A 26323-nucleotide genomic window follows, 5' to 3' on the forward strand; every position below is an offset into this window, starting at 1 on the left:
ATGAAAAACGTTTGTTTTAACAATGCGTTTACATAGATTGTTGTAGACACAAAACACATATCAAATTATTTCCCCTTACAATTCTGCGTTGCTCACTCCCAGATAATCAATCAAGGCAGGAACTGGAAGAACTTCTTGCCCGTTATGAGGCAGTGGGGAGGATGGTATAGCAGGCTGCTTGGGCTTATCGACACATTTAGAAGACAAAAGGTGAGGTGCGAAGGGATTTATGGTGGGCCAGAATTCCGAGTTTTTGCGTGGGTTCTGGTAATTTTAGTGTTAAAAGCTATTCAGTCTTAAAAACAAGACACAATATATGATAACTTATGTGTTTAATTTACTAAAACTAAAAAACTTTATACAGTATAACCTGATATAAAAAAATGGAATTTACCAATTACAAAAAAGTAAAACTTACCAGTGTAATCTAACACATTACAAATAATTTACCTATTATTCTACATAAATGATTCCTTCATGAAATAAAAAAAAAAAAAACTAATGACAATAAAGGTCTGGCGAAAATAAAAATGAAACAAAGGACATACATGATTGTTACTTTATTATACTATTAGAATTTATTAAATTAGTGAGGGCCTAGGTATTGTGTTAAGCAGGCTTCTTTGGCTTTGATCATAGTTACGACACTGACAATAGAAAAGTAAAAATAATACGGTTGCTAGTGAGTTAGATAAAAGTTACTTACAAAAAAATCTTTAATGATTTAAGCAAGATAAGCTTACCCGGACAGCTTCAGCCTCAGCTTCAGCTTGCATGATCAGTTGGAGCCTGTTTAAGGAAATATCAATTGTAGTAAATGTAAATAAAAAACAATGCATTTAATGTGTTAAATAAAAAGAACACTACTAGTTTTACATGTTAAAATGATGTATATCATAAATATGGTTACAAGAAATGAAATAAAGAAAAAATTGAAAATGTCACATTAGTTGCTTCCCTTACTTCCTTAAGACCCGTTAAGTGCAAATTCATTCCCTCTGCTTGCAATTTTCTTGCAGAGGTTTACTTTTTATAGTTAAAACTTAGGATAGAATATCCACCTTATGCATGATCTCTGACCTTTTGTGGAAATCACCCATAAGACATGACATTTCAGAATTTTATGCTTGAGACAACTTTTCCTCTTCTTCATTCTTTCCTCTGTGTCTTTAAAATGTCAAGCTTGAGGCACTTCAACAGTAAAAATTCAGCCAGAATTGTAGGAACATTCCCCTTAATTATTAAGATTGGATAAAGTAATAGCCCCAAATACATCCTACCTGTCAAACTGGAAAGATGCCTTAAGCAAATAGAAGCAAGTGATGTACAGAGACATTTTTATTTACTTTTATCCACTGGCATGGATAAAACGGCAACAAGAAACTTCAAAAGCACTAAAGCATACAAATATCCCCACAAAAGTGGAAAAGTGGGTAAAGTTCTCTTCCACCAAGTTAATGGAACTGATCTGATGCCTTTTTGAATATGTAGGTAGAGCTCAGCCAGTGGAATAAAACTTAGCCTGCATGGGTGCTCATTCATCCATCGCCTATTAAAGGACCCCCACCCCAACCCACTCCTCTATCTTGCGCAAAGACTATGAGAAATGTGGTAAAAATGTAGTGTACTGTTGAGAGACAAGTCACCCGTTTGATATCATGCCATTCCACTGCCACCAAGATTTCCACCAGAATGAAAAAAGGATTATCACTTCTTTTCATTTTCAGCCTGTCTGGCTTCAACGGTGAAGGCATGTATCTCCTGTTCGCCCTCACTGTGCCACATCCTCCAATCCCTCTGCTCTGTAGCTCCATGAACAATTCTGGTGATGTATAAAAATTTTCCATGTACACAACATGATCCAAATGCTTAAAGCCCTGAAGTAGCTCCAGCACAACCCGAGAGGAGACAGAACTTCTGCATCTTTCCCAGTTGATTCTGGGGCTGGTGAGGGGTGTGTTCTTACACCTACTCTCATCAATGCTTGCATGGACTGGGTGTTGGGCAGGGTTGTGCAGTCCAGCAGCTGTGGGGCATCTGTGAGAGATTCAGTGATCTTGACTTTGTTGATGATGCTCTAATCTTTGAGGAGTCAATGGCTCTGATCGGGGCTCTCGAGAGACTGAGTGAGGAGTCTGAGTGCCTGGGCTTGCGAGTGTCCTGGGTAAAAATCTAGAGCCAGGCATTTACTGACCTCTTGGGAACAGCCATCAGCAGTGTGTCTTCTCTACAGAGGGAATATCGACCTTGTCATTTGGTTTACTTACCTTGGCAGTGACCTTCATTTCTGTGGTGACTCCTCCTATGAAGTCAGTAGATGGACTGGGAGAGCATGGTTGTTGGTCATGAAGTCACTGGAATGGGGTTGTGTGTTGTTACTAATATCTCTGCAAAAGGACGAAGGTTGAAGTGTTTAGAGTCCTAGTGCCCCGTTTCGCTATATGGTTTTGAGACATAGATGCTATCTAGTGACCTGGACTCCTTCGGTACTATGTCTCCTCTGAAAATCCTTGGGTAATGCTGGTTTGATTTTGTGTCAAACAAGTGGTTGCTCATGGAGTCCCAAATGAGACACACTGCCTGAATTATGAGGGAGCACCAGTTACGACACTATGGCCATGTGGCATGATTCCGAGAGTGTGATCTGGCTCGCAGGATCCTCATAGCCGAGCACCCAAGCAGCTGGACCAGGCCAAGGGACACCCACATATCACCTGGCTATGGCAAATAGATGGTCATTTCTGGAGGGTGGAAATGGACCATGTATCTGCCTAGGGGAGTTGCCAACCAGGATCCTAAACTGTTTTGTTGTGTATTGCAGCAACGCAATGTGAATATTTTGAAAGTGGGGGATTCTTTTCTATACCTACCGAATATTTTACAAAAAACAATAAAATCTGTTTCTATATTTGACATCTTGCCTTCGTACCTTTTTCAATTAAATATAGGGTTTACATTATTTTTAAATCATCACAAATCATGTTTTTATTTACCATTTACACAGCTTTCCATCTTTTTTGGAAAAGGGGCTATGTAAAAACATTTTACATAAAGTCTTTGTCATCCACATTAGATGGATTATGTTTACCAGAATCACTTCAGATTTGAATACTAATAAGTCCTCACCACCATGACATAGTGCCCAATGGGATTAGATACTTCACCTGTTGCAATAAGAGAGATAGTTTAATGGATTAAAATTCGAACACCTCTGGTTTTCCTATTATAGCTGGAATGAAAGATTTTCTGAACCATTCTGTTTTCCATTAGAAGCTAGTATTCTATAAAACATCATCTTAACCATTAAGCCTGTGAGACGGGAGGATCCTTTCTTTTCTCTTTAGGTCATTATTTGATATCCTGGCTTACAAAGTTAAATGACCGATAAGAGATAGACTCCTTCTAAGCATCAGAGATACTCAGTGATCTTAAGTAAAAGCAGCAAATTAATTCAGATTTCAGCATTATCACTTATTTCACATCTTTATCACTGGGTGTTGTGATTAGTAAGCTACCACATAAAAATTGACACGTACAATTTTAGGTTGGGTAAAAGACATAGAGAAATAGCTTGCTTTCTTTCTGTCCCCCACGACCTACCGCCATCTTGCCTCCCCAAGTGAGGCTAAGACCAAATATAACAACATCCATGTCCTCTAATAATACCAACAGACAAAAAACACCTAAAAGACAAAAACCCCAGGCAACAACAAAGTAATGAGTAAACAGAGATATAATCAATTAAATGTCATCAAATCTAACATTACAGTCCAGGTACAAAAAACCTGGGGTACAACATGGAACAGTCAGATCAAAAAGGAATGGGGTTTAGCCATATTTGGATAGTTGAGAATATTATTTCAAAAGGCACAATACTTCTTGATATACCTGTAATATATATATATTTGTATATTTTAGTTTTAATTATAATCTATAGTATGTTAATAGTGTTATCAGAAAACTACAAAAATGAAAGTATGCACACGTGCATATAAAACTATAAACACACACAAGTGCATTAATAATATATCCAAATCCCTGTAAAAGAGACCAAAAGATTTAAATTGTACTAACATAATTAAGATAAAAAGAAAAAAAGACAGTATAAAAAATGGGTTGGAATAGTGGAAAATGTGTTATAATGAAACGGATATAAGTTGCAAAGAAAGACTTAACCAAGCCCTCACACACTGCTGCCATTCTTTCTTGCATTCCACATACACGGTTTAACTCATGCAATAAGTGTGTTCATTTCATGTTTTAAAGATTGCCGAAATCAATATTTTAACCTCGTGTTCCCCTTCACTTGGACAGGTGATGCTATAGGATTGACTGTCAACCATTACTTTGCCTACATTTTTAACTGTAGTAGGCACAAAGGCACAGATTCATGCTGTAAAATGCAACCTGTTATGCAACAGTTCTGGCACATAAATCTGGGATTATAGAGAACCAAGCCACTTTTATAGGTTTTGGAATTTACTATGTAGGTTTCTATAGTGAGTTTTGTCAAATTTACTGACTTAAGGCAGAGACAGCAATCCACCTAAGTATAAAAGTCAAAAGATGCTCTTGAGCAAACTTTTGATAAGCATAATCGCTTATGCTTAGGGCATGTCCAACAAAAGATCTTGTTTCTTTTTCAGAGGTTATTATGGCAACATTTAAACAAAGAAAATAGAACCAGACTTCTCATAGTTAATTAACTGACTGAGAATAGCTCAAACAGGAAATGCCTTTCTGTGTGTCAGTAAGTGGATTGGTATTCTGTTTTGGGCAGGTACGTTCCTTGAGAGCTTGATTTAAGCGGAGCAGATAGTCAAATGAAAGAACAGAAAAAAAATTAACACAACAAAATGCACACTTTAAGATTAATAAATACTTTTCTAATAAAATCACAATACTGACTGTTGCAGTGCTTAGTACAACATAATTTTTACTGTGTTTACTTGCCTTTCTGCTTCTGCCAATTTCTCCAGACGGTAACGTTCAGCTTCAGCTGGTTTTTTCACCTTTGCTTCTAACTCCTTTTCTTTACGGGTAATTTCCTGCTCCTGTAGCAAAATCTGCTGAGACCGTTCCACAACCTGGACTTGCATTTTTTCTTCTTCAATACGCTGCTTTGTCTTAGCTACCTATGAAAAGCAATAGCAGAACACTGCCCTATAAATAAACAGGTTGCTATATTAACCCAGGCAAAAAAACCTCAACTTTACATTAATAAAAACCTAAGCTGAAAAACACTGATTATGATGCATAATGTAAAATAGTTTGTTAATCACTGCTTCATGCAGCTAATGTCTTTGGCCATAGTTTATTTACGAAACCTTATAAATATATCCTCATTCTGTTTTTTTCCCTTCACAGTAAAAAAAAAAAAAAAATTAAATGGACTCAAACAGTGCAAAAGGAGTAATTCGACAATGAAGAACAATTCATTAATTTTGCAAATATTTAACAATAATGTTAAATAATTTTATTTTTAGAACCACTGCACCATACAAATCATCAACATTATGAGCTGATGTAACAACCCAGTAATACTACGTAAAATTAAGAAGCACCATGAAAACATGCAAGACTTTAAATTTACACTCAATTTTTTTCCCATCATGGTACTATTGACATTGTTTCCACCATTGTGCCTTCTAGCAACTGAAAGGTCTCAGGTTATGACAGTTTCAAATTACAGCCACTGCACTCATATGAATGAGCATATAAAACCCTGTTTTTTTCTTTTTCAGCTGAATTTCAGCTGTTTTTATTTACAAAGAAAAAACACTTTTATGCATATTACATGCTATCAAACAACAAAAATTCCTGTCCCAAGTGGATGTTCCAGCCCTTCTGCTGGGATGAGTATATAAGAAATTGATACCCTGTCACTCAGTGCTCACTACTGAACCAGCAAACGATGGTGACAAACTGCATAACCACAAAAGCAACTTAAGTTCTGTTATACAAAGACAATGACTATCTTTATATTAATTTCAAAAGATTGCATTGCCAAAGCAAAAATAAATTGTGCTTTGTAATAAGACCCCGAAGATGTATTGTGTTGCTCGTATTCTTTTAGAGATTAGTGTAGTTGTTTGGATAATTGGACACAATAACCAAACCCTCAGATCTCACTACTGTCACTCAAAAGATGAGTGAGCATATCACTCTGCTCCAGGCACGAGCAGCATCGCAGAGGACCTCGTTTGCCAAAACAGAAGTGGGATGCAAGGCAGATGAAGCACTCCAATCTGATATAATTAACAGACCATCCTAGGTACTGATGCCATTGTACTTGGGATGACGTAGAGGCATGCCTTCTCATCTTTGAGTATACAGCAGTATGGCACCAATGTTCCTTCCTTATAGGTGATGCCCAAAGTAAACACTATAGCCACTTTTCCACCAAAGGAACTTTCTTCAGGAACCAGGGTTTTTTAAGAAACACAGGAACTTTTATAGCCGTTCCACTGCAGATACTTTGGTCATTTCTATATCCTGGTAGGTAATTCAATGTACTTTTTTCAGTTCCTAGTCCAGGGTATGTATTTTTCATGCTACTGAGAACTATCGCAGGTAGAGGTTGGGCGATGAATTGTTCTGAAAAGATCACAAATGTTATCCTTGTATCAAAACACGTGGATTACTTTGAAATCTGAATTCCATTACAGTATTAATACATGTGTATTTAATTTATAATATTATCAGTAACTTTTTTTGCCATCCTATTTCTGCTTTGGAATCTTGAGTCTTTGAAATTCAATGTCAAAGTCATATTCTCTTTTGCACTCCAGCTTTCCTTTATTTTTTAATCCAGTCAACTAATTCCTTAAATTGATTCTCTGAAATAGCAGTAAATGCATTTGTGATGACATACAGCACAAGAACTACCACCACCTTAATTCTGCACTGTTGTGGCTGTACTGCTGCTTATTGAAATTATGTCAACAGTTTAAATTATGACCCACTGCACATCACATAATTTGCATAAAGTTTCTGTTGTGCAGTGGGAAAGCAGAACATGAAAGTGCCCAGGTCCAAGGTCTACATTGTACAGGAACTCAGTTTCTGATAATGAAGTTCCTGCATTGGGAAAGCGCCCTATGACTTGGATAGGAGGATGGCTACAGATTACAAGGTAGTCAAGTGAGAAATTCTAGTTAGGTGTTTCCTGAGAGCCGATGTGCACGTTTGAAAATGCAGAGATAGATAGATAGACATGGACAGGCTGACAAGATTCCAGGCTTTTAATATCTGGGAGAAGCTGGTGCGCTGGCTACACACAGTGGACAATATGATGGAACGAACTGTCAAAAACGGTCTTGTATGATTATCTAGTCCATGACCTACCAGAGGATCTCACTCTTCTTGTCCAGCGCAACTCCTGATCAGACAACAACAACATTTATTTATATAGCACATTTTCATACAAAAAGTAGCTCAGAGTGCTTTACATACTGAAGAAAAGAAAAATAAAAGACAAAATAAGAAATTAAAATAAGACAACATTAGTTAACATAGAAAAGGAATAAGGTCCAATGGCCAGGGTGGACAGAAAAACAGAAAAAAAAACTCCAGACAGCGGGAGAAAAAAAAATCTGCAGGGGTTCCAGGCCACGGGACCGCCCAGTCCCCTCTGGGCATTCTACCTAACATAAATTAAATAGTCCTCTTTGTAGTTAGACATGGAAAGCCTCACTGAAATAATGAAATATTCGAATGCTATTTTACCACAATGCATTCTGAAAAGCCAGGTGAAAAAATCTAAAACCTGTCCCACCAGACCTCAGAAAACCCTAACCCCATCCTTAATTTAAAAGCACGGCTCTGAGTTCAAACAAACTCTAAATATGCTACATCAACGACATTTGTCATATTCAGAAGTAACCAGCTAAATTAATTCTACAACCACATCAATTCAGTATCCCCTTCAATCCAACTCACAATTGAAAAATAAAGGAACGGATGCATCAGTTTCCTTGACATTTCTGTTGAAAGAGGTACAATCATGGCCGAAATTATTGGCACCCCTGGAATTTTTCCAGAAAATGCACCATTTTCCCCAGAAATTTGTTGCAATTATAAATGTTTTGGTATACACATGTTTATTTTCTTTATGTGCATTGGAACAACACAATAAAACAGATTTAACAAAACATTGAAACAGATGATCAGGCGAGTTGCTCATAATGATTCCACAACCAGGAACACTGTCCTACCTTTTGTTTTGTACGCGGTGCGTCCACTGGCTTGAGTCCCTTCGAGTGGTTATTCGGCAGGCGGCTGCAAGGCATCCTGGATGTTGTACTTGAGGAATGGATAGGTAACGAGAGAGCAGCTCAAGGTCCAAGCTGCAGATTGACTAATTTTGTTGCAAGACAGAATTTCTATGCTTTCCTCTATTGCTGTGGAACACCAACAACGAGAACTGGAAACTCAGAAGCATCTTTACAATAGGCGCAGTAAGCTCTGTGAATTCAAACCTGGCGATCGTGTTTTGGTACTGGTTCCCTCGGATCCACACAAATTCTTAGCTAAATGGCAGGTCCCCGCCATCGCCATTATTGAGGAGCGTGTGAGCCCGGTGAATTACAAGGTTAGAATACCAGGCCGGCGCAAACCATTCCAGATTTTACACATTAAACTCTTGAAGGAATGGCACGACCGACAAGAGGTTAACACTTCCTTGGCTGCCGTTTCTCAGACCGATGTTACCATTGGTAACGATCTTACTGACACGCAAAAGACAGAACTGTTAACTTTCATAGAACGAAAAAATGATGTCTTTTCAGACTTACCAGGCAAGACTAACATTACAAAACATAAAATCACCACTGAACCTGGCGTTCGCGTACAGATGCGGCCATTCTGGATTCCGGAAGCGCGACGAAATATTGTGTGCGAAGAGGTAAAAAAGATGCTGACACTGGGAGTAATTCGTGAAAATAACAGTGACTGGTGCAGCCCAGTCGTATTAGTCCCAAAGCAAGACGGTTCGGTTCGGTTCTGTATCGATTTCAGACGCTTGAATAAGGTCTCTAAATTCGATGCTTATCCAAAGACCCGTGTCGATGAACTGTTGGAAAAACTGGGTCAGGCAAGCTACATCTCCACGCTAGATCTCACGAAAAGCTATTGGCAGGTGCCTTTAGAGGCTAGCAGTTGTGAGAAAACGGCATTTGCGACTCCTGACGGACTCTATGAATTTACAAGACTCCCGTTTGGTCTACACGGAGCACCTCTAACTTTTCAGCGTATGATGGATCAGATCCTGCTTCCTCATTCTGAATATTCCGGGGCATACCTTGACGATGTTGTGATTTTCAGCAATGATTGGCAAACACACAGAGTGTGGCTTCAAGCTGTTCTTGAAAGCTTGAGACAGGCTGGCCTTATTGCTGACCCTAAGAAATGTAAACTGGGCATCTCAGAGACTCATTACTTAGGCTATTCTATGGGCAAGGGTTTACTCAGGCCACAGTTAAGGAAAATAGAAGAAATGCTTGCTTACCCGAGACCAAAAACACAGAAACAGGTACGCGCTTTTCTGGGGCTTGCTGGTTACTACAGAAGGTTCATTCCAAATTTTGCACATAGAGCTGCTCCCCTTACAGAACTTACTAGAGGCAGGAAAAACCGACCTACCTTGTGGACAGAAAACTGCGAACGCTCTTTCAGCGATTTAAAAAAAGCATTGTCTTCTTATCCGGTTCTAAGGAACCCGGATTTCACAAAGGATTTTGTTTTGCAAACAGACGCAAGTGCATCTGGTATAGGTGCAGTCCTGTCACAGATTTTTGATGGAGAAGAACATCCAATCACATATTTGAGTAGGAAATTACTTCCTAGGGAGCGTAATTGTTCTACAATTGAGAAAGAATGCTTGGCAATTAGGTGGGCTGTGGAAGCGCTTCGCTATTACTTGTGGGGACGAAACTTCACTTTGGTAACTGATAATGCTCCACTTCAATGGTTGTACAGACAGAAAGACACAAACTCTCGCCTCATTAGATGGTTTCTGGGCTTACAACCTTACAGCTTCACAGTGAAACATCGACCAGGCTCTGAACACATCAACGCAGATGTATTATCATGACTACCTGAACCTGGTACAGAGAGTCGTTTGATTCACGAGAATGTGAATAAAGCTGAGGGGGAAGGTGTAAGCTGGAGGGGTGATCGCACCCCAAGAGGACAAAGACGCCCCTGGGAATACCCCTGAAACACAGACTACCCTCACATTGCTCCTTACCTTCTCACTTGCGCTATAACGCATAATACAAGCCTCACGCGATACTATTTTTTTCATTCACCATCCACTTTCCTAACCCACTAATCCTGGGCAGGGTCACGAGGCGGCTGAAGCCCATCTTCATGATGTTTTATTGTACATCAACTAGGCAGTGAGTATCAGGCTCTGGACAAGAAAAGTGGCAGTGCGGTGGCTTGAAATGGGATGGTACCAGCAGTGCTCCATGCTTCATGGGGATCCCTCCTCTCTTCCATATTATAAAATGTATAATAATATACATATGTACAGTGCATCCGGAAAGTATTCACAGCGCATCACTTTTTCCACATTTTGTTATGTTACAGCCTTATTCCAAAATGGATTAAATTAATTTTTTCCTCAGAATTCTAAACACAACACCCCATAATGACAATGTGAAAAAAGTTTACTTGAGATTTTTGTAAATTTATTAAAAATAAAAAAATGAGAAAGCACATGTACATAAGTATTCACAGCCTTCGCCATGAAGCTCAAAATTGAGCTCAGGTGCATCCTGTTTCCCCTGATCATCCGTTAAATGTTTCTGCAGCTTAATTGGAGTCCACCTGTGGTAAATTCAGTTGATTGGACATGATTTGGAAAGGCACACACCTGTCTATATAAGGTCCCACAGTTGACAGTTAATGTCAGAGCACAAACCAAGCATGAAGTCAAAGGAATTGTCTATAGACCTCTGAGACAGGATTGTCTCGAGGCACAAATCTGGGGAAGGTTACAGAAAATTTTCTGCTGCTTTGAAGGTCCCAATGAGCACAGTGGTCTCCATCATTCGTAAGTGGAAGAAGTTTGAATCCACCAGGACTCTTCCTAGAGCTGGCCGGCCATCTAAACTGAGCGATTGGGGCAGAAGGGCCTTGGTAAGGGAGGTGACCAAGAACCCGATGGTCACTCTTTCAGAGCTCCAGGGATTCCTCTGTGGAGAGAGGAGAACCTTCCAGAATAACAACCATCGCGGCAGCAATCCACCAATCAGGCCTGTATGGTAGAGTGGCCAGACAGAAGCCACTCCTTAGTAAAAGGCACATGGCAGCCTGTCTGAAGTTTGCCAAAAGGTACCTGAAGGACTCTCAGACCATGAGAAACAAAATTCTCTGGTCTGATGAGACAAAGATTGAACTCTTTTGTGTGAATGCCAGGCGTCACATTTGGAGGAAACCAGGCACCACTCATCACCAGGCCAATACCATCCCTACAGTGAAGCATGGTGGTGGCAGCATCATGCTGTGGGGATGTTTTTCAGCGGCAGGAACTGGCAGACTAGTCAGGATAAAGGGAAAGATGACTGCAGCAATGTACAGAGACATCCTGGATGAAAACCTGCCCCAAAGAGCTCTTGACCTCAGACTGGGGCGACGGTTCATCTTTCAGCAGGACAACGACCCTAAGCACACAGCCAAGATATCAAAGGAGTGGCCTCAGGACAACTCTGTGAATGTCCTTGAGTGGCCCAGCCAGAGCCCAGACTTGAATCCGATTGAACATCTCTGGAGAGACCTTAAAATGGCTGTGCACCGACGCTTCCCATCCAACCTGATGGAGTGTGAGAGGTGTTGCAAAGAGGAATGGGAGAAACTGGCCAAGGATAGGTGTGCCAAGCTTGTGGCAGCATATTCAAAAAGGCTTGAGGCTGTAATTGCTGCCAAAGGTGCATCGACAAAGTATTGAGCAAAGGCTGTGAATACTTATGTACATATGATTTCTCAGTTTTTTTATTTTTAATAAATTTGAAAAAACCTCAAGTAAACTTTTCTCACGTTGTCATTATGGGGTGTTGTGTGTAGAATTCTGAGGAAAAAAATGAATTTAATCCATTTTGGAATAAGGTTGTAACATAACAAAATGTGGAAAAAGTGATGCGCTGTACCAGTCTCCAATGGGGAGGCCCTGCACCATCATGTAAAAGTAATAAGTAATTAGGAGGTTCCACTTTAAACACTGCTTCCGTTTAAACATGAGTGTAATTGTACTGTGTACAACAGATAATAAATTTGAAATAAACTGATTACACTATATATAAAAGCAGTGCCTTGCATTTTTTTTAAAAGCCAGTGACACTGTGCTTTTGCATTCACATTGTACACTGCAAGCTCACAATACCAAGCAACGTTACGCACTTTTTGCAGCATGTTATGAAAAAGCAAAATATATGCTATAGCCAAGCCACGATTAAACAACAAAGTACAATTTTTTTCTGTAATGCATGCAGTGTTATTTTTTTTGCCCAGAAGATGGTATAAAGAAAACAAACCAAGGACAGTGTCCGAGTGAGTAAAAGTAAATAGTAACTTCTAGTTTTCTGGTGGTAGATATTCAAATCCATTTTATGAGGCAGATCTAAATTTAGTGTTTTATGCCAATACAACATTGTGATTTTCAGCAATTTTAAACGAACTTGGAACAAATCACTTTTGAATCATCATAATAACATTACTGAATGCCACTATGTGTGCTGAGTATACTTAATAGTTCATTACCGCTATACCATGTAACACTTTAATGGATATTTACTGCCCTAGATGTACAATTTAGCAAAATGTAGTGTTTTTGTTGATAAGTGAGTAAGTCAGTCACTCAAATTTGCATTATATATACATATATATACATACATACATACACACACATTTTATATATATATATATATATATATATATATATATATATATATATATATATATATATATAAACATACATAAATACATGCACATACAATGGTACCTCGGTATACGTCTGCTTTGGAATAAGTCCAACTTGGTATACGTCCTGTTTAGAGGCGAAATATTTTGCTTGGTATACAACCTTTGTTTGGAATACGACTCGTGTGCTAGAATAACGTGTGGTATACCAGGTGCGCGCCTTCAAAAAAAAAAATGTTTTAACCTGTACAGTAATCCCTCACTATATCGTGCTTCGACTTTCGCAGCTTCACTCTATTGTGGATTTTATATGAAAGCATAACTAAATATATAACGCAGATTTTTCGCTGCTTCGCAGGTTCTGTGGACAATGTGTCTTTTTACTTCCTGTACATGCTTCCTCAGTTGGTTTGCCCAGTTGATTTCATACAAGAGACGCTATTGGCGGATGACTGAGAAGCTAACCAATCAGAGCACGCAGTTAAGTTCCTGCGTGCTGAATGCAGTGTTAACCAGGAAGTCTCGTCTCGCTCATTCAGCATCAACGTGTTTCACTGTGTAAAGAGTTACATTTTGTGCTCTTTTGTGTTTATCTTTGTGCATAGTCAAGCCCTTCATTATGGCTTAAAAACGATCTACTACTGCTTCAGGGGCCGTGCCCAATTTGCAAACGGAAGATGTTAATGATTGCCGAAAAGGTAAATGTTTTGGATTTGTTGAAGGCTACGATTCTTTTTATTTAAAAAGTAGGAAAGGAATATAAGATCTATGGCCACAGTGTCCTTTTAACCAGGGTGCAAAACGAGTTGTAAGTGGATGTAATAAGGCAGTAGCCTGGATGGAATCTGTTTTAGGGATTTGGATTGAAGACTGCCAGAAGAACAACGGCAGTGCTTCACATTTGCCTGAAGAGGCTCCTTTGGAAGAGCTGTAACGCTCTCCTTTGTTGTGCAGTAAAATTAAACTAATTTTTATCGGACAAGTCATTTTCATTTATTTCATCTAATTGCTTTTGTATTTATGTATTTTAGTATTAAGCAGTGTTTAAATTATTTTATACAATCCCATTAATGTATAATATGCCAATAACAATAGGATTTTTTTTTCATGGGAACGAATTAATCATTTTCCCATTATTTCTTATGGGAAAAATTCGTTTGGTATAAGTCCTGGGATCTGGAACGGATTAAGGATGTATACCAAGGTACCACTGTATGTATGTATGTATATATATATATATATATATATATATATATATAAATATTCAATTTCTGATTCAACATAATTAAAAACACAATGATAATATTGAGAATGGGCATTTGTCAAAATTATATGTAATAAACTTAATTTACAGTAAAAAGTTATTCATTATTTGAAATTTGTCAATTCAATAACCCGTTGTTAAATAGCAAAGTAAGACAGACATTCATACATACCTGCAGCTGATAAGCCAGGTCAGATTCCGCCTTTTTTGTATTCACTTCTACGTCATACACAGCCTTTTTCAATTCAAAGTCTCTCTGTGCTTTTGCCATCTCAATCTCATTCATATACTGTGCAGAGACTTTCTCCTGAGTTGCATGGGCTTCCTGTTTGTCAGATAAAGAGACAAATTAAAAATGAAAGGCCTCAGAAACTCCATGCCATTGGATCTGTCACCTGATTATCTTTATCATTTCTGACATTCATATATTTTCACCTCCTGAACCAAAAGATGTAGCAGATCAAATCAGGTTCTCTGTAGACATCTAGTTTCTAGACATAAAAATAAAATTCACAATTTCAGAAAGAACCAGTGGCAGAATTTGTATGCTGAAGGGATCGTTTTCAATATCTACGTGAAAACTAAATTCATTCATAGATTACTTTATCATTATTGATAACTGAATCATATAAAAGGTTGCTAAAATCCTACTAAGAATGAGGAATAAAGAGCAGCAAGTTTATAAATACAGTTATGATTTAAATAGTATTAACGACTAAGATCTAAACCTCAAAATAATGTAACATTATTTCTATTTTAGATCATAGATGTTCATCACTCAGTACTATTTATCTGTTCTCCTTTTTATTAGTGGTTTAAGGAAAATAAAACTTCTAACACAATAATACAATACCCCAAACCCCTATTACAGTTTGGATTCAAACTTCAATCCAACTTTAATATAAGCATACATACACACACTGAGTGATCAAAAAATCATAAGCCCAACATATTATGAGCAACACGAATAAAAACTAAAAATCTTTTATGTTCATTATCCCCATGAAAATTAATACAATGCTCACAATCAATCAGTGTGCTGCTCAGATAAAACATTATGCCTAGATTCTGTTGCAGACCTCTTCAACAATGCCATAGTGTATTCAATACTATTTTTTTCTGCCCTCAGACTGGGGAATTTATGTGGACAGGTCTGAAGAACAGGATGGGTGTAACATCTCTTTAAAACCAAAGTGATGCACAGCTGCATTTGAAACACATGCAGTTTCAGCAAGAACATTATTGGGAATACATTTGATAATGGTATATAAAACCATAAATAATCTCACTCTTTCCTATACAGGCAGTCCTCAGGTTACGTACGAGATAGGGACTTTAGGTTTTCACTTAAGTTGAATTTGTATGCAAGTCGGAACAGGTACATTATTTTAATAAATTCTATCGTTGACCAACTGTAACCAAGTGCTCTGCCAATGAATGATGGAGTTTCACCTCTCTCTGACCTTTTAATTATTTCTACTTTATTTTCAATGGTGAGGTTTTTTCTCTTCTTTACTGCATCACCAGCACTTGTATCAGATTTGTGTTTCAGAGACATTCTTGAAGGGTGAAGAGAAAATGTTAAGATGAGCACTTCTGCACAACACTGTACACGCTATCACAGAAGGAAAGCACCCCTCGACAGCACGTCTGATATACTTACAAAAGACAACTTCCTGCTACGTGCGTAACAGTACAAGCAGGCTTGCTATTGAGAATGAATGGGGGCGGCGAGGGGCGGTTCACCATACAGTCACTTCCACTACAGTATGCTGCCTGCAGCGTCCGCCCACCGAGAATGAGCACGGTGCGGTCAAAGGCGGGTAGTTAATCACCCACCACCGCCCCCATTCAACAGACAGCCACCTGAGGCACACTACAATGCCCCCTGCCTCCCCACTCACCCTCAATGGCCTCCATTCAGCCACAACCAAGTCACCTCTTGCAGCATTACCAGCCACCCACCGAGAATGAACGGGGCAGCTGTGAGCGGGCAGTGAAATGCCCCCCTCTGCTCCATCCAGCCTGCGTCCAGTCAGGAGCAGTAGCTGCGGAAGTGTAGTGGGAGGGCAGTGAACCGCCCCCATCAAGCCTCCGTCCTGCACATGAGTGATAACTGTGGCCCCGGTGACTATGGACCAAGGATCACGCTTGCTGCCGGGAGCAACCCGAGGGACACTACACTGCGAAATCGCCCCCATCCAGCCACTGCTTGCAGCGCCCCCAGGCCAAAGTTGAACAAGCGGCAGTTACTGAGGCACATGCGTCGCAGCTGCAGCCCCGTTCATAAGTTGGATGTATGTAACCTGGGGACTACCTGCATTTCCAAGTTGTAAACTTGGACCTTCTGATAGTGGACTCCTTTATTATTCCAAAAGCCAAGTATAAAAGAAATCATGAGGCAGCCTTTTGATTTCATCAAGCAAAAACCTTGGCTACTTTATCAATTGAGCTACACCAGGCATATCAGTGAACTTGGACTTCAGGAAATATGGTCTAGCCTCACTTGGGAAGGCAAAAAATGGGCGGGGGGTGTAATTAGAGAAAGAAAGCAAGCCATTTCTAATCTATTCTTTTTACAACCAAAATTGTACAGTAAGTGTCAACAGAACAATAGGCTTCCTAGCCATAACTCAAGGGAAAAATAGAAATCAAGGTTAATGCTAATCTTGTGTAATAATGTCCTACCTTAATTTAAGACTATAAAATATCAACAAATGTTTAAAAGCAATGTTTCTATGACCAAACAGTGAACTTTGTGAGTTAGTATATCAAAGGTCTCAATTACAAATTCCTAATATGAACACTCATAAAATAATAATGTGCAAAGATTTTGTGTTTTAAAACCAGACCTGGATAGGTTGCACCCTTGTCGAGTACCACATTCTAGTTTGAACTAGTTTGAGATCATGTGTTAATATAAGACAGGATATTTGTTTTGCAAATGTGTCAGTCAGAACAGCCTGCTATCACTAAAACAGAAATGTTTTTCAAGTAATAGTAATGATTGACAAAATGTTGAGGTGAAGTGTCTAATGTGTGAAGACTGAACTCTAAATATCAAATTAACATTTTTACAAAATGTATAACAAAACAAGTGTACTTTTATTATTCAATAATATAACAGAAGAAAAAGAAATTGTTTAATTTACATGTTACTGGCAGTGTAACTGAAGTTAACTATCAATATATTCATACAAACACACATACACACACACACAGACTAGGGGTTTACGCCCCCTGCTTGCTTTGCTCGCCAACCCCCAGGTTTGGTCCTGTAGAAAAACAATGTAAAGTGTTTTTTTTCATGGGAATTGTTACATATGCATTATGTCACTTTTTATTTTAAAACTTCATAAAAAACAATATTTGGAATGAACGTTTCTTCAAGATCACATTGAACTTTGATTCCTTCTTTGGTCTTACAGCGTGATAATGCAACGTATTGAGTGAATATCGTTTCTCTGTCTCATAAATAAACAGACTTTTTCAAATGTTTGTTCTTGTGATTTGTTAATTATCATTGCAAAAGCTATTCTGACAGGAAACTGTTTAAACATTTTAATACGAATGGCATATCAAGATCTCATTTTTGCCCAAATACCGTTTCGAGTTCATTCAATAAAAACAAGACTTTCTGATAAAACAATCTACTTAGGAATGTGGGAATATCCTGAACCGATGTAGCTGGTGGCATTGTTCTCAAGAAGCTGCAGATATTGTACGTATAGTATTGCGCGGATTACTGCACATCATTGTAATAAAGAACTCTGGCCGGCCGATAGTTCTGGATTTTGCCATTGCATCGTGATATAACTGTTGCAATGCTTTTGGACTACCTTGATATGATGATGGTAATATTACTGTTTTACCTATTTTGAATTTGTCTGAACTATTGATATTTAAATTGTGAACGTGAGCTTGATTCGAATTAATCAAAGAAGAGATGTAATGTTGCAATAGACGTTGAGATGATAGCAATGGGTTACATACATGGGAACATATTACTAATCCTGACCCAAAATACTGTGTGGTTGTTATTCGTTTTTCTGAATGCGTTTGTTTCATATTGTACAACCATTCTGTTTTGCCATCTGGGAACAGCAAAGGAAAGAGTAAAGGGTCGGCATGTGGCGATGCATTTGACATACATGCCGAATCATGCTTTGCCTTTAGATATACATGAATATCTACTCTGTCTTTGATATCTCCATCTTTCGAAAGTATTAATCGCTGACAATTCCTCACATATGGGCTTATTATAAATGCAAGTGTGACTTTTCAGAATCATATAGAAATCAAAGAATATTTTTGTCCGTGTTTTGCTGATATCTTTCGTGTAAAGTGCGATACTTTTGGACATATGGCTCTGTATCCATTATTGGCTGCAAAACTTCTATCACGTTGAATCATTTAACTCTTTCGATTTCGCTTCTCCAGGATCATAAATACTGTATACACCTGACCAAATTGTGTTTTTTTCGAAATTAAACTTGTCGTAGCCGTAATTGTTGCGGGAACACAGATTCTCATCGCGTATGGTAATTTTCCCTGATGGCAACACGAATTAGATGATCTACAAGTCTCCGAAACTGTAAAGCCTAACAGTATCTACATACTTCCGACATATTAACTATGTCCATATATTTAATCTCTTTTTGCTGTTCCGTTATTTCACCTAGTAATAATTTCTGTTTGTTTGTGGAAATGCAATCAGTACTTAGTTTTTTTTGACACATTCGAATTGTAGTATTGTCATATTTTTTAACTTGCTCTGCGTGTGCATCGCACCAAGGTTTTTTTTGAGCCTTTCGAATTCCACTGCTTTCCTAATCTGTAACATGCTCTGCATGTGTATGGCAGCAATGTTTTTGAAAATCTTTATGAAGTTCTACTTTGTCTTTTACTTCTCACCCAGTGTTGACCTGCATGCTCTGTGTGTGTACTGCGCCAAGTTTTTTTTTTTTTTGAGCCTTTCGAATTCCACTGCTTTCATAATCTGGAACCTGCTCTGCATGTGTATGGCGCCAATGTTTTTCGAAGTACTACTATGTCTTTTTACTCTTTGTCTTTAATTTCTGACCCTGTGTGGACCTACCTTTGTCTTTTATTTCTAAACCCGTTTGAACCTGCAAGGTTTTCAACTCCACTTGTTCCGGGCTGATTATTACTTTCCTTGCCTAGATCACCATCTCACAGGAACATGCTTCCAACGGATGTCAGTATGATGGGACTTGACCGTGTCACGGGAAGTGAAAGTGTCTCTGCCTCTCTGAAGCATCTCGCTTCAGAACATCATGTCTTGTTGCAAGTTTTTTTTTGTTTTTTTTTATAATAGAGAGATAAACACATCCATTATTGTGTGGAGTATTAATAATCTGTGTGTGTAGTTATATACATGTGGAAAAGAAAATATTTTTGTTTGTGTATAGACATAGTTGCAAGGATTTGCCTATGAAAGGTTTTTCAAAGAAACAGATTTTGCTGTGGATGACTTCTTTATCAGTTGAGCTACATGTAAAATCAACAAAAAAAATATATGATGATGTATTCATAAGGAGCACGATATTTTATAAATATAGCCGTGTCACAATTATTCAACCCCTATATAATATTGTTGTTTTTAAAACCTTCTGCAAATTTTTAATGACCAAAAGTAGAGCAAAAGCATAACTAAGCTTCTAGGAATTCAATAGTGATCCTTAATTGGCTTCAACTGTGATGCATATATAAACCCCACCCATGAATGTGTTGAAGGGAAGTTGTAACCTTGAGTAAGACTAAGGTGCTTTCAGAAAAACGCTGAAAGAGGAAATTATTTCACTGCATCTGAAATGCATCTGGTATAAGAAAATCTCCCAAAAACTGAACATTACAAGAGGCTTAACACTTACCAAATACAGATATTCAAAGTTAAAAAGGCTAAAGGATGCTCCACAAAGTACTGAAGCTGGTGGTGGAATGATAGTGCACATGCACATTATGAAAATAGTTACATTTTTCCTTTTAACTAAAACTTAACACATCTTATGTTCTCAAAATAACTATAAAAATGTTTTGATACATATTTTGTTGTTTAATCAGGCTTTTTGTCATATCTTTATTAACCTTTATTCATAACACTTCAATGTCTTTTGAGGTGAGAGAGCTAAATATTTCTGATTACAACTGTACATGTGCATAAAAGAAAATGTGTATATTGTGGAGTTAACTTGACCATGAGTGTTCACAAAGCATAACTTTGCATTTTTTAACAGCTGGTATAACTGATTAATCTAAACTGTTGGATATTTAATTTGATTGTTTTAGATGTATATCCCTTCAGTAAATTTACCCTATACTCTAAATAACTAGACAGTCTAACTGTGGGAGGGATAACATTTGTGGGAGCTCATTAACAATTTTGTTTTTCTTTTCTTGCTGTTATTTACAAAGGTTTACTTTGATCAGTGCCTGGTTTATTGTGAAGTATGATGCACTTAAGAATGCTGCTGTGTTAAGCAATGTGCTGCTGGACAGAACAAACACAGACACATACACCATGTTAGCCACAGTTAAAGAAACTGGCAAGACAACAGAGTGTGGATGATGCCATGATGAGACAGGCAGGGAGCAGTTTCTTACTTGAGACTTCTAAGAGGGTATCAGAAAATTCTCTCCCAGCTGTTGTTGGAGCTCCTGATGAAGCTCTTCCATTGCCCACTTAAGTACTTAATACTACATCTCATTCATCTGACAGCAGGAAGGGTGAGAAGGTCCAAATTAGGCTTCTCTCTTTACTAAGATAAGAGGAGGGAAAATCCTTCGCTGACCTACAGAATATAGCCTTCCCATCACTACATTATACATATACTTGAAGAACAGCAGTGTTCAAATAATGCGAAGAAACACAGACTACTGGAATGTCTTAGATGACCTGCAGCAGATATTGTGATGTTTGTTAAGGCTGGAAATCAGGTACTTCTAGTTCATTAAGCTTCCAGAGACAGCATTTGGACCCACAGAGAATGCATCTGATTTGATGGTGACATTCAGAAATACCGTAAAAGAAAAAAGGGAAAGCTCTCTGTGCATATAGTCAAATTAGATAAGCTTCTCCACAATGTGCTGCAGAAAGGGAGTATAAAGTTCTCAGATTGGACCTGCCTTTGCATTAACACTAGAATCCCTGAAGCCTACAAAAAAACTCTTAATCCTGGTCCACCTTAAATTACTTCACACCTCTCCATTAGCGTCTTTTGTCTTGTAAATGTGCTGATCAGCACAAGCAGCCTGCTAACCCATCCACCCAACTGCTGCAGCTGAACTCAGGCAAAAATGTCTCCCAGCTCAAGTCTTGTTTATCAGGGTGTGAGGAGCCTGGAGTTGACTAGGGTAAAAAAATATATATATATATATATATCGTTATTTGGAACACTTGCATTTCATGTGTGTTCCGTGTCTACAATATTCTTTGTAAATGTAGGATGATAGGAAATGTGAAAATGCTGAACACATACCTGAAACAAATTTTTTTAATGTTACAGTACTACTGACAAAACGTAGACATGAAATACAGTATATAATGTGTGAAGACTTAAGTCCAAATATCAAATAAACATTTTAACAAAAGGTACACTATAACAAAACAAGTGCACTTTTATTCAAAAATATAACCAAAGAAAAATAAATCCGGTTAGGGTACGACGCTGACACGACCGCTTGAGTAGTACAGCGATAATATTTGCCGACTCATAATCAAGAGGTCGCGGGTTCAAGTCCAGCAGCTTCCCAGAATTACCGTTTTGAGTAGTGAGCGGCTCTTATTGTTACTACTATACAATAATCAATCAATCAAAATCTTTATTGTCATTGTAGCAATGACACATTGTACAACAAAATTTTTAGGTGCAATTTTCCAGTGCAGGAAAAAAAATAAATAAATAAAAACAAAAACAAAACACAATTACTCAAGTTATAACTAAAATAATGAAATAAAATAAGTGTCCAAAATTGTCCATAACAGCAGAACACTGTTTTCCACTCATACATACATTATATTGCAATTGTCTTTTATCTAATGTTAACTTAGAATGAAGGTGCACTCGGACAGATTGACCACTGAAGGACAGAAACTGTTTCTCAGTCTATTTGTCTTAGTCTTTATGGATCTGAAACATCTGCCTGGAGGCAATAAAACATACATTTTATTTGAGTCTGTAATAGCTGGTGTAAATTTATGGTACTTGTAAAGTTTAGTTTTTTTTTCAGTTTTATTCTCTCAGTCACGTTCATGCTCCCCACCAATCTGACACTGCTGTTTAAAAAAAAAAAAAAAACACGTGCTAGAACAGCTGCAGTTGTGACCCACTGTGCTGGCTACTTTTGAGCAGTTCAAAGCTGATCCTCCGACTAGGAAGTTGGATATCTCTGGGTCCATGGTTCTTGAGGCTGGTCCTCCAATTAGCTGTGAACCACCCAATCTCACTGAGATTGCACAGGTGGTGAACCAGCTGAGAGAAGGAAAGGCTGCGGGGATCTGTGGTATCAGAGTTGACACATATTCAGACTGGTGGTAAGGATGTCCTCCTGGCATTTGCAAGTAATCTTTGCTTCCATTTGGGAGACTGGCATCATCCCAACTGAATGGAAAATGGGACTTGTCGTCCATATCTGGAAAGGGAAGGGTGATCGCCTGGATTGAGGCAACTATAGGGGGATAACACTGCTCTCGGTGCCAGGTAAGGTCCTTGCTAGGGTCATCCTCAATAGGATCTGTGTTCACTTGCTCACCTCCCAGCGGCCGGAACAGTCTGGTTTTATGCCTAAGAAGTCTACCATTGACCGCATCCTGGCACTGAGGGTTCTCATGGAGTGCAAACATGAATATCAGCAGAGTTTCTTTGCAGCCTTTGTCGATTTTCGTAAAGTGTTCGACTCAGTTGATCGAGCTGCCATGTGGGACATCCTGAGGGTTTGTGGGATCCCCTAAAGGTTGCTAGATATCATGGCCGGCCTATAAACTGGTACTGTGTGTGCTGTGCAGAGTGGAGGCAGGACCGCTGCATTTTCCCCCCACTTGATTCTGGGGATCATCAGGGGTGTGTTCTTACTTCTACTCTGTTCAATGCTTGTATGGAGTGGGTGTTGGGCAAGGTCGTGGGGTCCAGTGGCTGCGGGGCATCTGCTGGTGAAGAAAGATTCACGGATCTGGGGCCTCATGTATAATCTGGATTTTTCTGTGCGTAAGCACATTTCGGCTTTTGTGCTTACGCCATGTTATAGTGCGAGTTCTACGCATGGCGTTATACATGAGGCCCCTGGACTTTGCCGACGATGCTGTGATCTTCGCGGAGCCAATGGAGGCTCTGATTGGGGCACTCGAGAGACTGAGCAAAGGAGTCTGTGTGTCTGGGCTTGCCATCAGCAGTGTGTCTGTCTGTGGAGAGAGTGTCGACCTTATCGACAGGTTTACTTACCTTGGCAGTGACATTCATGCCTCTGGTGACTCTTCCTATTAAGTCAGTAGACGGATTGGGAGAGCATGGGAGGTCATGAGGTCACTGGAAAGGGGTGTGTGGCGCTCCCGATATCTATACAAAAGGACGAAGGTCCAAGTCTTTAGAGTCCTGGTGCTTCCTATCTTGCTATATTGTTGCGAGACAAGGACGCTATCCAGTGACCTGAGACTAAGACTGGACTCCTTTGGCACTGTGTCTCTCTGGAAAAATCCTTGGGTACCGTTGGTTTGTGTCGAATGAGCGGTTGCTCATGGAGTCCCAAATGAGGCACATTACCTGCATTGTGAGGGAGCATCAGTTACGGCACTTCAGCTCATAAGATCCTCATTGTTGGGGACCCAAGTGGGTGGACCACGCAACACCTGGCTGTGGCAGATAGAGGGTCATTTCCAGAGGGTGGAACTGGACCATGCATTTGCCTGGGGGGTTGCCAACCAGGATCCTGAGTTGTTTCGTCATGTAGTGGGTGTGGCAACACATTGTACCAGTGCATGCTCCCCAATTTGACTGGACTATAACAGAGGTGAACTCTGATGAGGATGAGGGTTCTACTTCGGAGAAAGAGAACAGAAGCCCTCCCCGCAGGAAACGTTCACTCACACATAAGAACAACATAGCTGCACCAGGTGCAAAGGTGAAAGATGGCACTGTTTGGATGCAGCAAGAGGTCGGGTGTACTCCCATGCCAGTCAATCTGCCACACTCCTTCAACAAAACAGCAAAGCATGCCGAGCTCGGCAAGGTATCATGCAAAGTTCGGATTGTGATTACGTTTTGAGATGGTCTTTACTGTATATGAAAAGCATTTATATGTTACTTATATAAAAGCCACATCGAATGTGTGTTTGTGTAATCAGAATAATAAGTTTAATGTCACTGTGCTCTGTGCAAATATTTTAAAATCTGCTTTTCTTTTTCTACATGCACAGCTAAGCCAGATTTAGTACAAAGGGGCTCAGCATTTAGAACCGCTAGGCCAAGCATAGGACAAGATAGACAGAGACAAATGAGCAACATGCACTCTTTCTGTGTGTTAAGAGTCAGCATGCCTCTCTTTGCCTTGCTTGGAATGGCATGATTTCCCTAAGGGCCTGCACATGGAGGAAACAGTATAAAAGACTTGGACAGCAGTCGAACACCACAAAGCCAAAAGATGGATGGGCGATATCATCATCTGGTCGTGAAAACCTTCCAGCGCAGCAACGAAAATGGCAGAATGTATACATCGAACTCCCACTTTAGTAATTGTCTTGGCATTTGGATTCCTTCATCTGTAATGCAGCGTAAATCATCATTAAAGAAAGCTTAAGTTATTTTCTCTTATGTGATTTCTTACTGCTGTATCACTATGGGAGAGGTATCATCTTTTAATATTATATCTATATAGTTTCAGGCTACTTAAGACGTTGCAATTGCAAAAGAACTTATTCCAACCAGGGAGCTAGCGCTCCCTAAAGGAAAACAGTTTGATCGTCAAGGGCATTCTGACAAAGTGCATGTCCAATGGCACTTAGTACGCGAATGAGTTTAGCTGCAGGTGGAAGCTCCTGTCGCACTTTTCGCAACTTCATAAGCTTTATGACCTTAGTCGCAGAGTCTCTGTCCCATGGGACGACTGGGATCTTTTCCTGAAAAAGGAGTGGCATTGCACATGTACTTTAATAGTGGCTCAGCAGAGACTGAAGCTCCTGAAAAGACATGTTCCACCCAATGCAATGAATTAAAAGAGAAAGCTGTGCTCCCTTCAGGGTCAGCTGGACCCAACTCTATCTTTCTATACAGATAAGAGGGCATTATGATAAAACATTACTTGCAAGTGTCTCAAATTACTCTGCTGATCTTTTTATGAGGAGTACCATAAGCATTTACCTTTGATTAAGACTGAAAACTTGGGAGATATGGGGTTTATGTTCTCAGAAGTATGATGGCTGTTTATCTTTAAACACTACAATTCCCAATGCCTATGAAATTTTTTGTTCTTACTGAAAAACCTACATTCCACAAACACACACGAGAAAAATCATAGGTCCTTATCAGCACAGCAATTGTCCAATTATCACTGCCTTTGTTTTGCAAATGTCTCAGTTATCAACACTGAACCTGTACTTGCCCATCCCCTGTTCAGCCAGCACAATGCCTTTACTCACATAGTAACTCTCTTCATCGCAGCCAGAATTCTCTCACTTACAGCTCAAGCCAGCCTTGAAGATTTAATATAGCAAAGAGTTGTAAGGAATTACACAGGTGATGAAAAACCATTATTTGAAATACAGTACATGCTTTTTATGTGTTCCATGTCTGCAGTAATCTGTGTAAATGACTTTTACTCAAACAGCAACTGACCATTACTCAAATCAAATGTATTTATCATATCAAATAACTGCTTGAATTTGAAATACATAATCGAAAACAATATTTAATAAAATACATTTATACTAGCCAACCCGCGGCGTACCATATGCCGCATAGTCAGGCCGTTTTTTTAATGATTTATAAGCACAGGGAGAAAATTAACATTTGAAAAAAATGGGTAATGTAATAAATCAGCAAGAAAAGCAACATTGTAACAATGCACGGAACGAACCAACACACAATTATCCTCCTACGTCGTAACCGAAAACTCGGCTTTTAAAGACTG

The 26323-nt window shown here is 39.0% G+C and overlaps 1 protein-coding gene across 2 annotated transcripts in view; it reads right to left on the reverse strand.

Moving 5' to 3' along the window:
* LOC120539666 (flotillin-1-like) overlaps nt 1-26323 on the reverse strand; it is a 156910-nt gene that overhangs the window by 39862 nt on the left and 90725 nt on the right. For both annotated transcript variants that reach the window (XM_039769989.1, XM_039769988.1), the window contains exons 8-10: nt 14358-14510; nt 4954-5135; nt 744-789 (exon numbers count right to left, since the gene is read on the reverse strand). In XM_039769989.1, coding sequence (XP_039625923.1) covers nt 744-789; nt 4954-5135; nt 14358-14510 — 381 coding nt within the window. The remainder of the gene's footprint in view (nt 1-743; nt 790-4953; nt 5136-14357; nt 14511-26323) is intronic.

The sequence above is a fragment of the Polypterus senegalus genome, chromosome 11, assembly GCF_016835505.1.
Source record: "Polypterus senegalus isolate Bchr_013 chromosome 11, ASM1683550v1, whole genome shotgun sequence".
NCBI lineage: Eukaryota > Metazoa > Chordata > Cladistia > Polypteriformes > Polypteridae > Polypterus > Polypterus senegalus.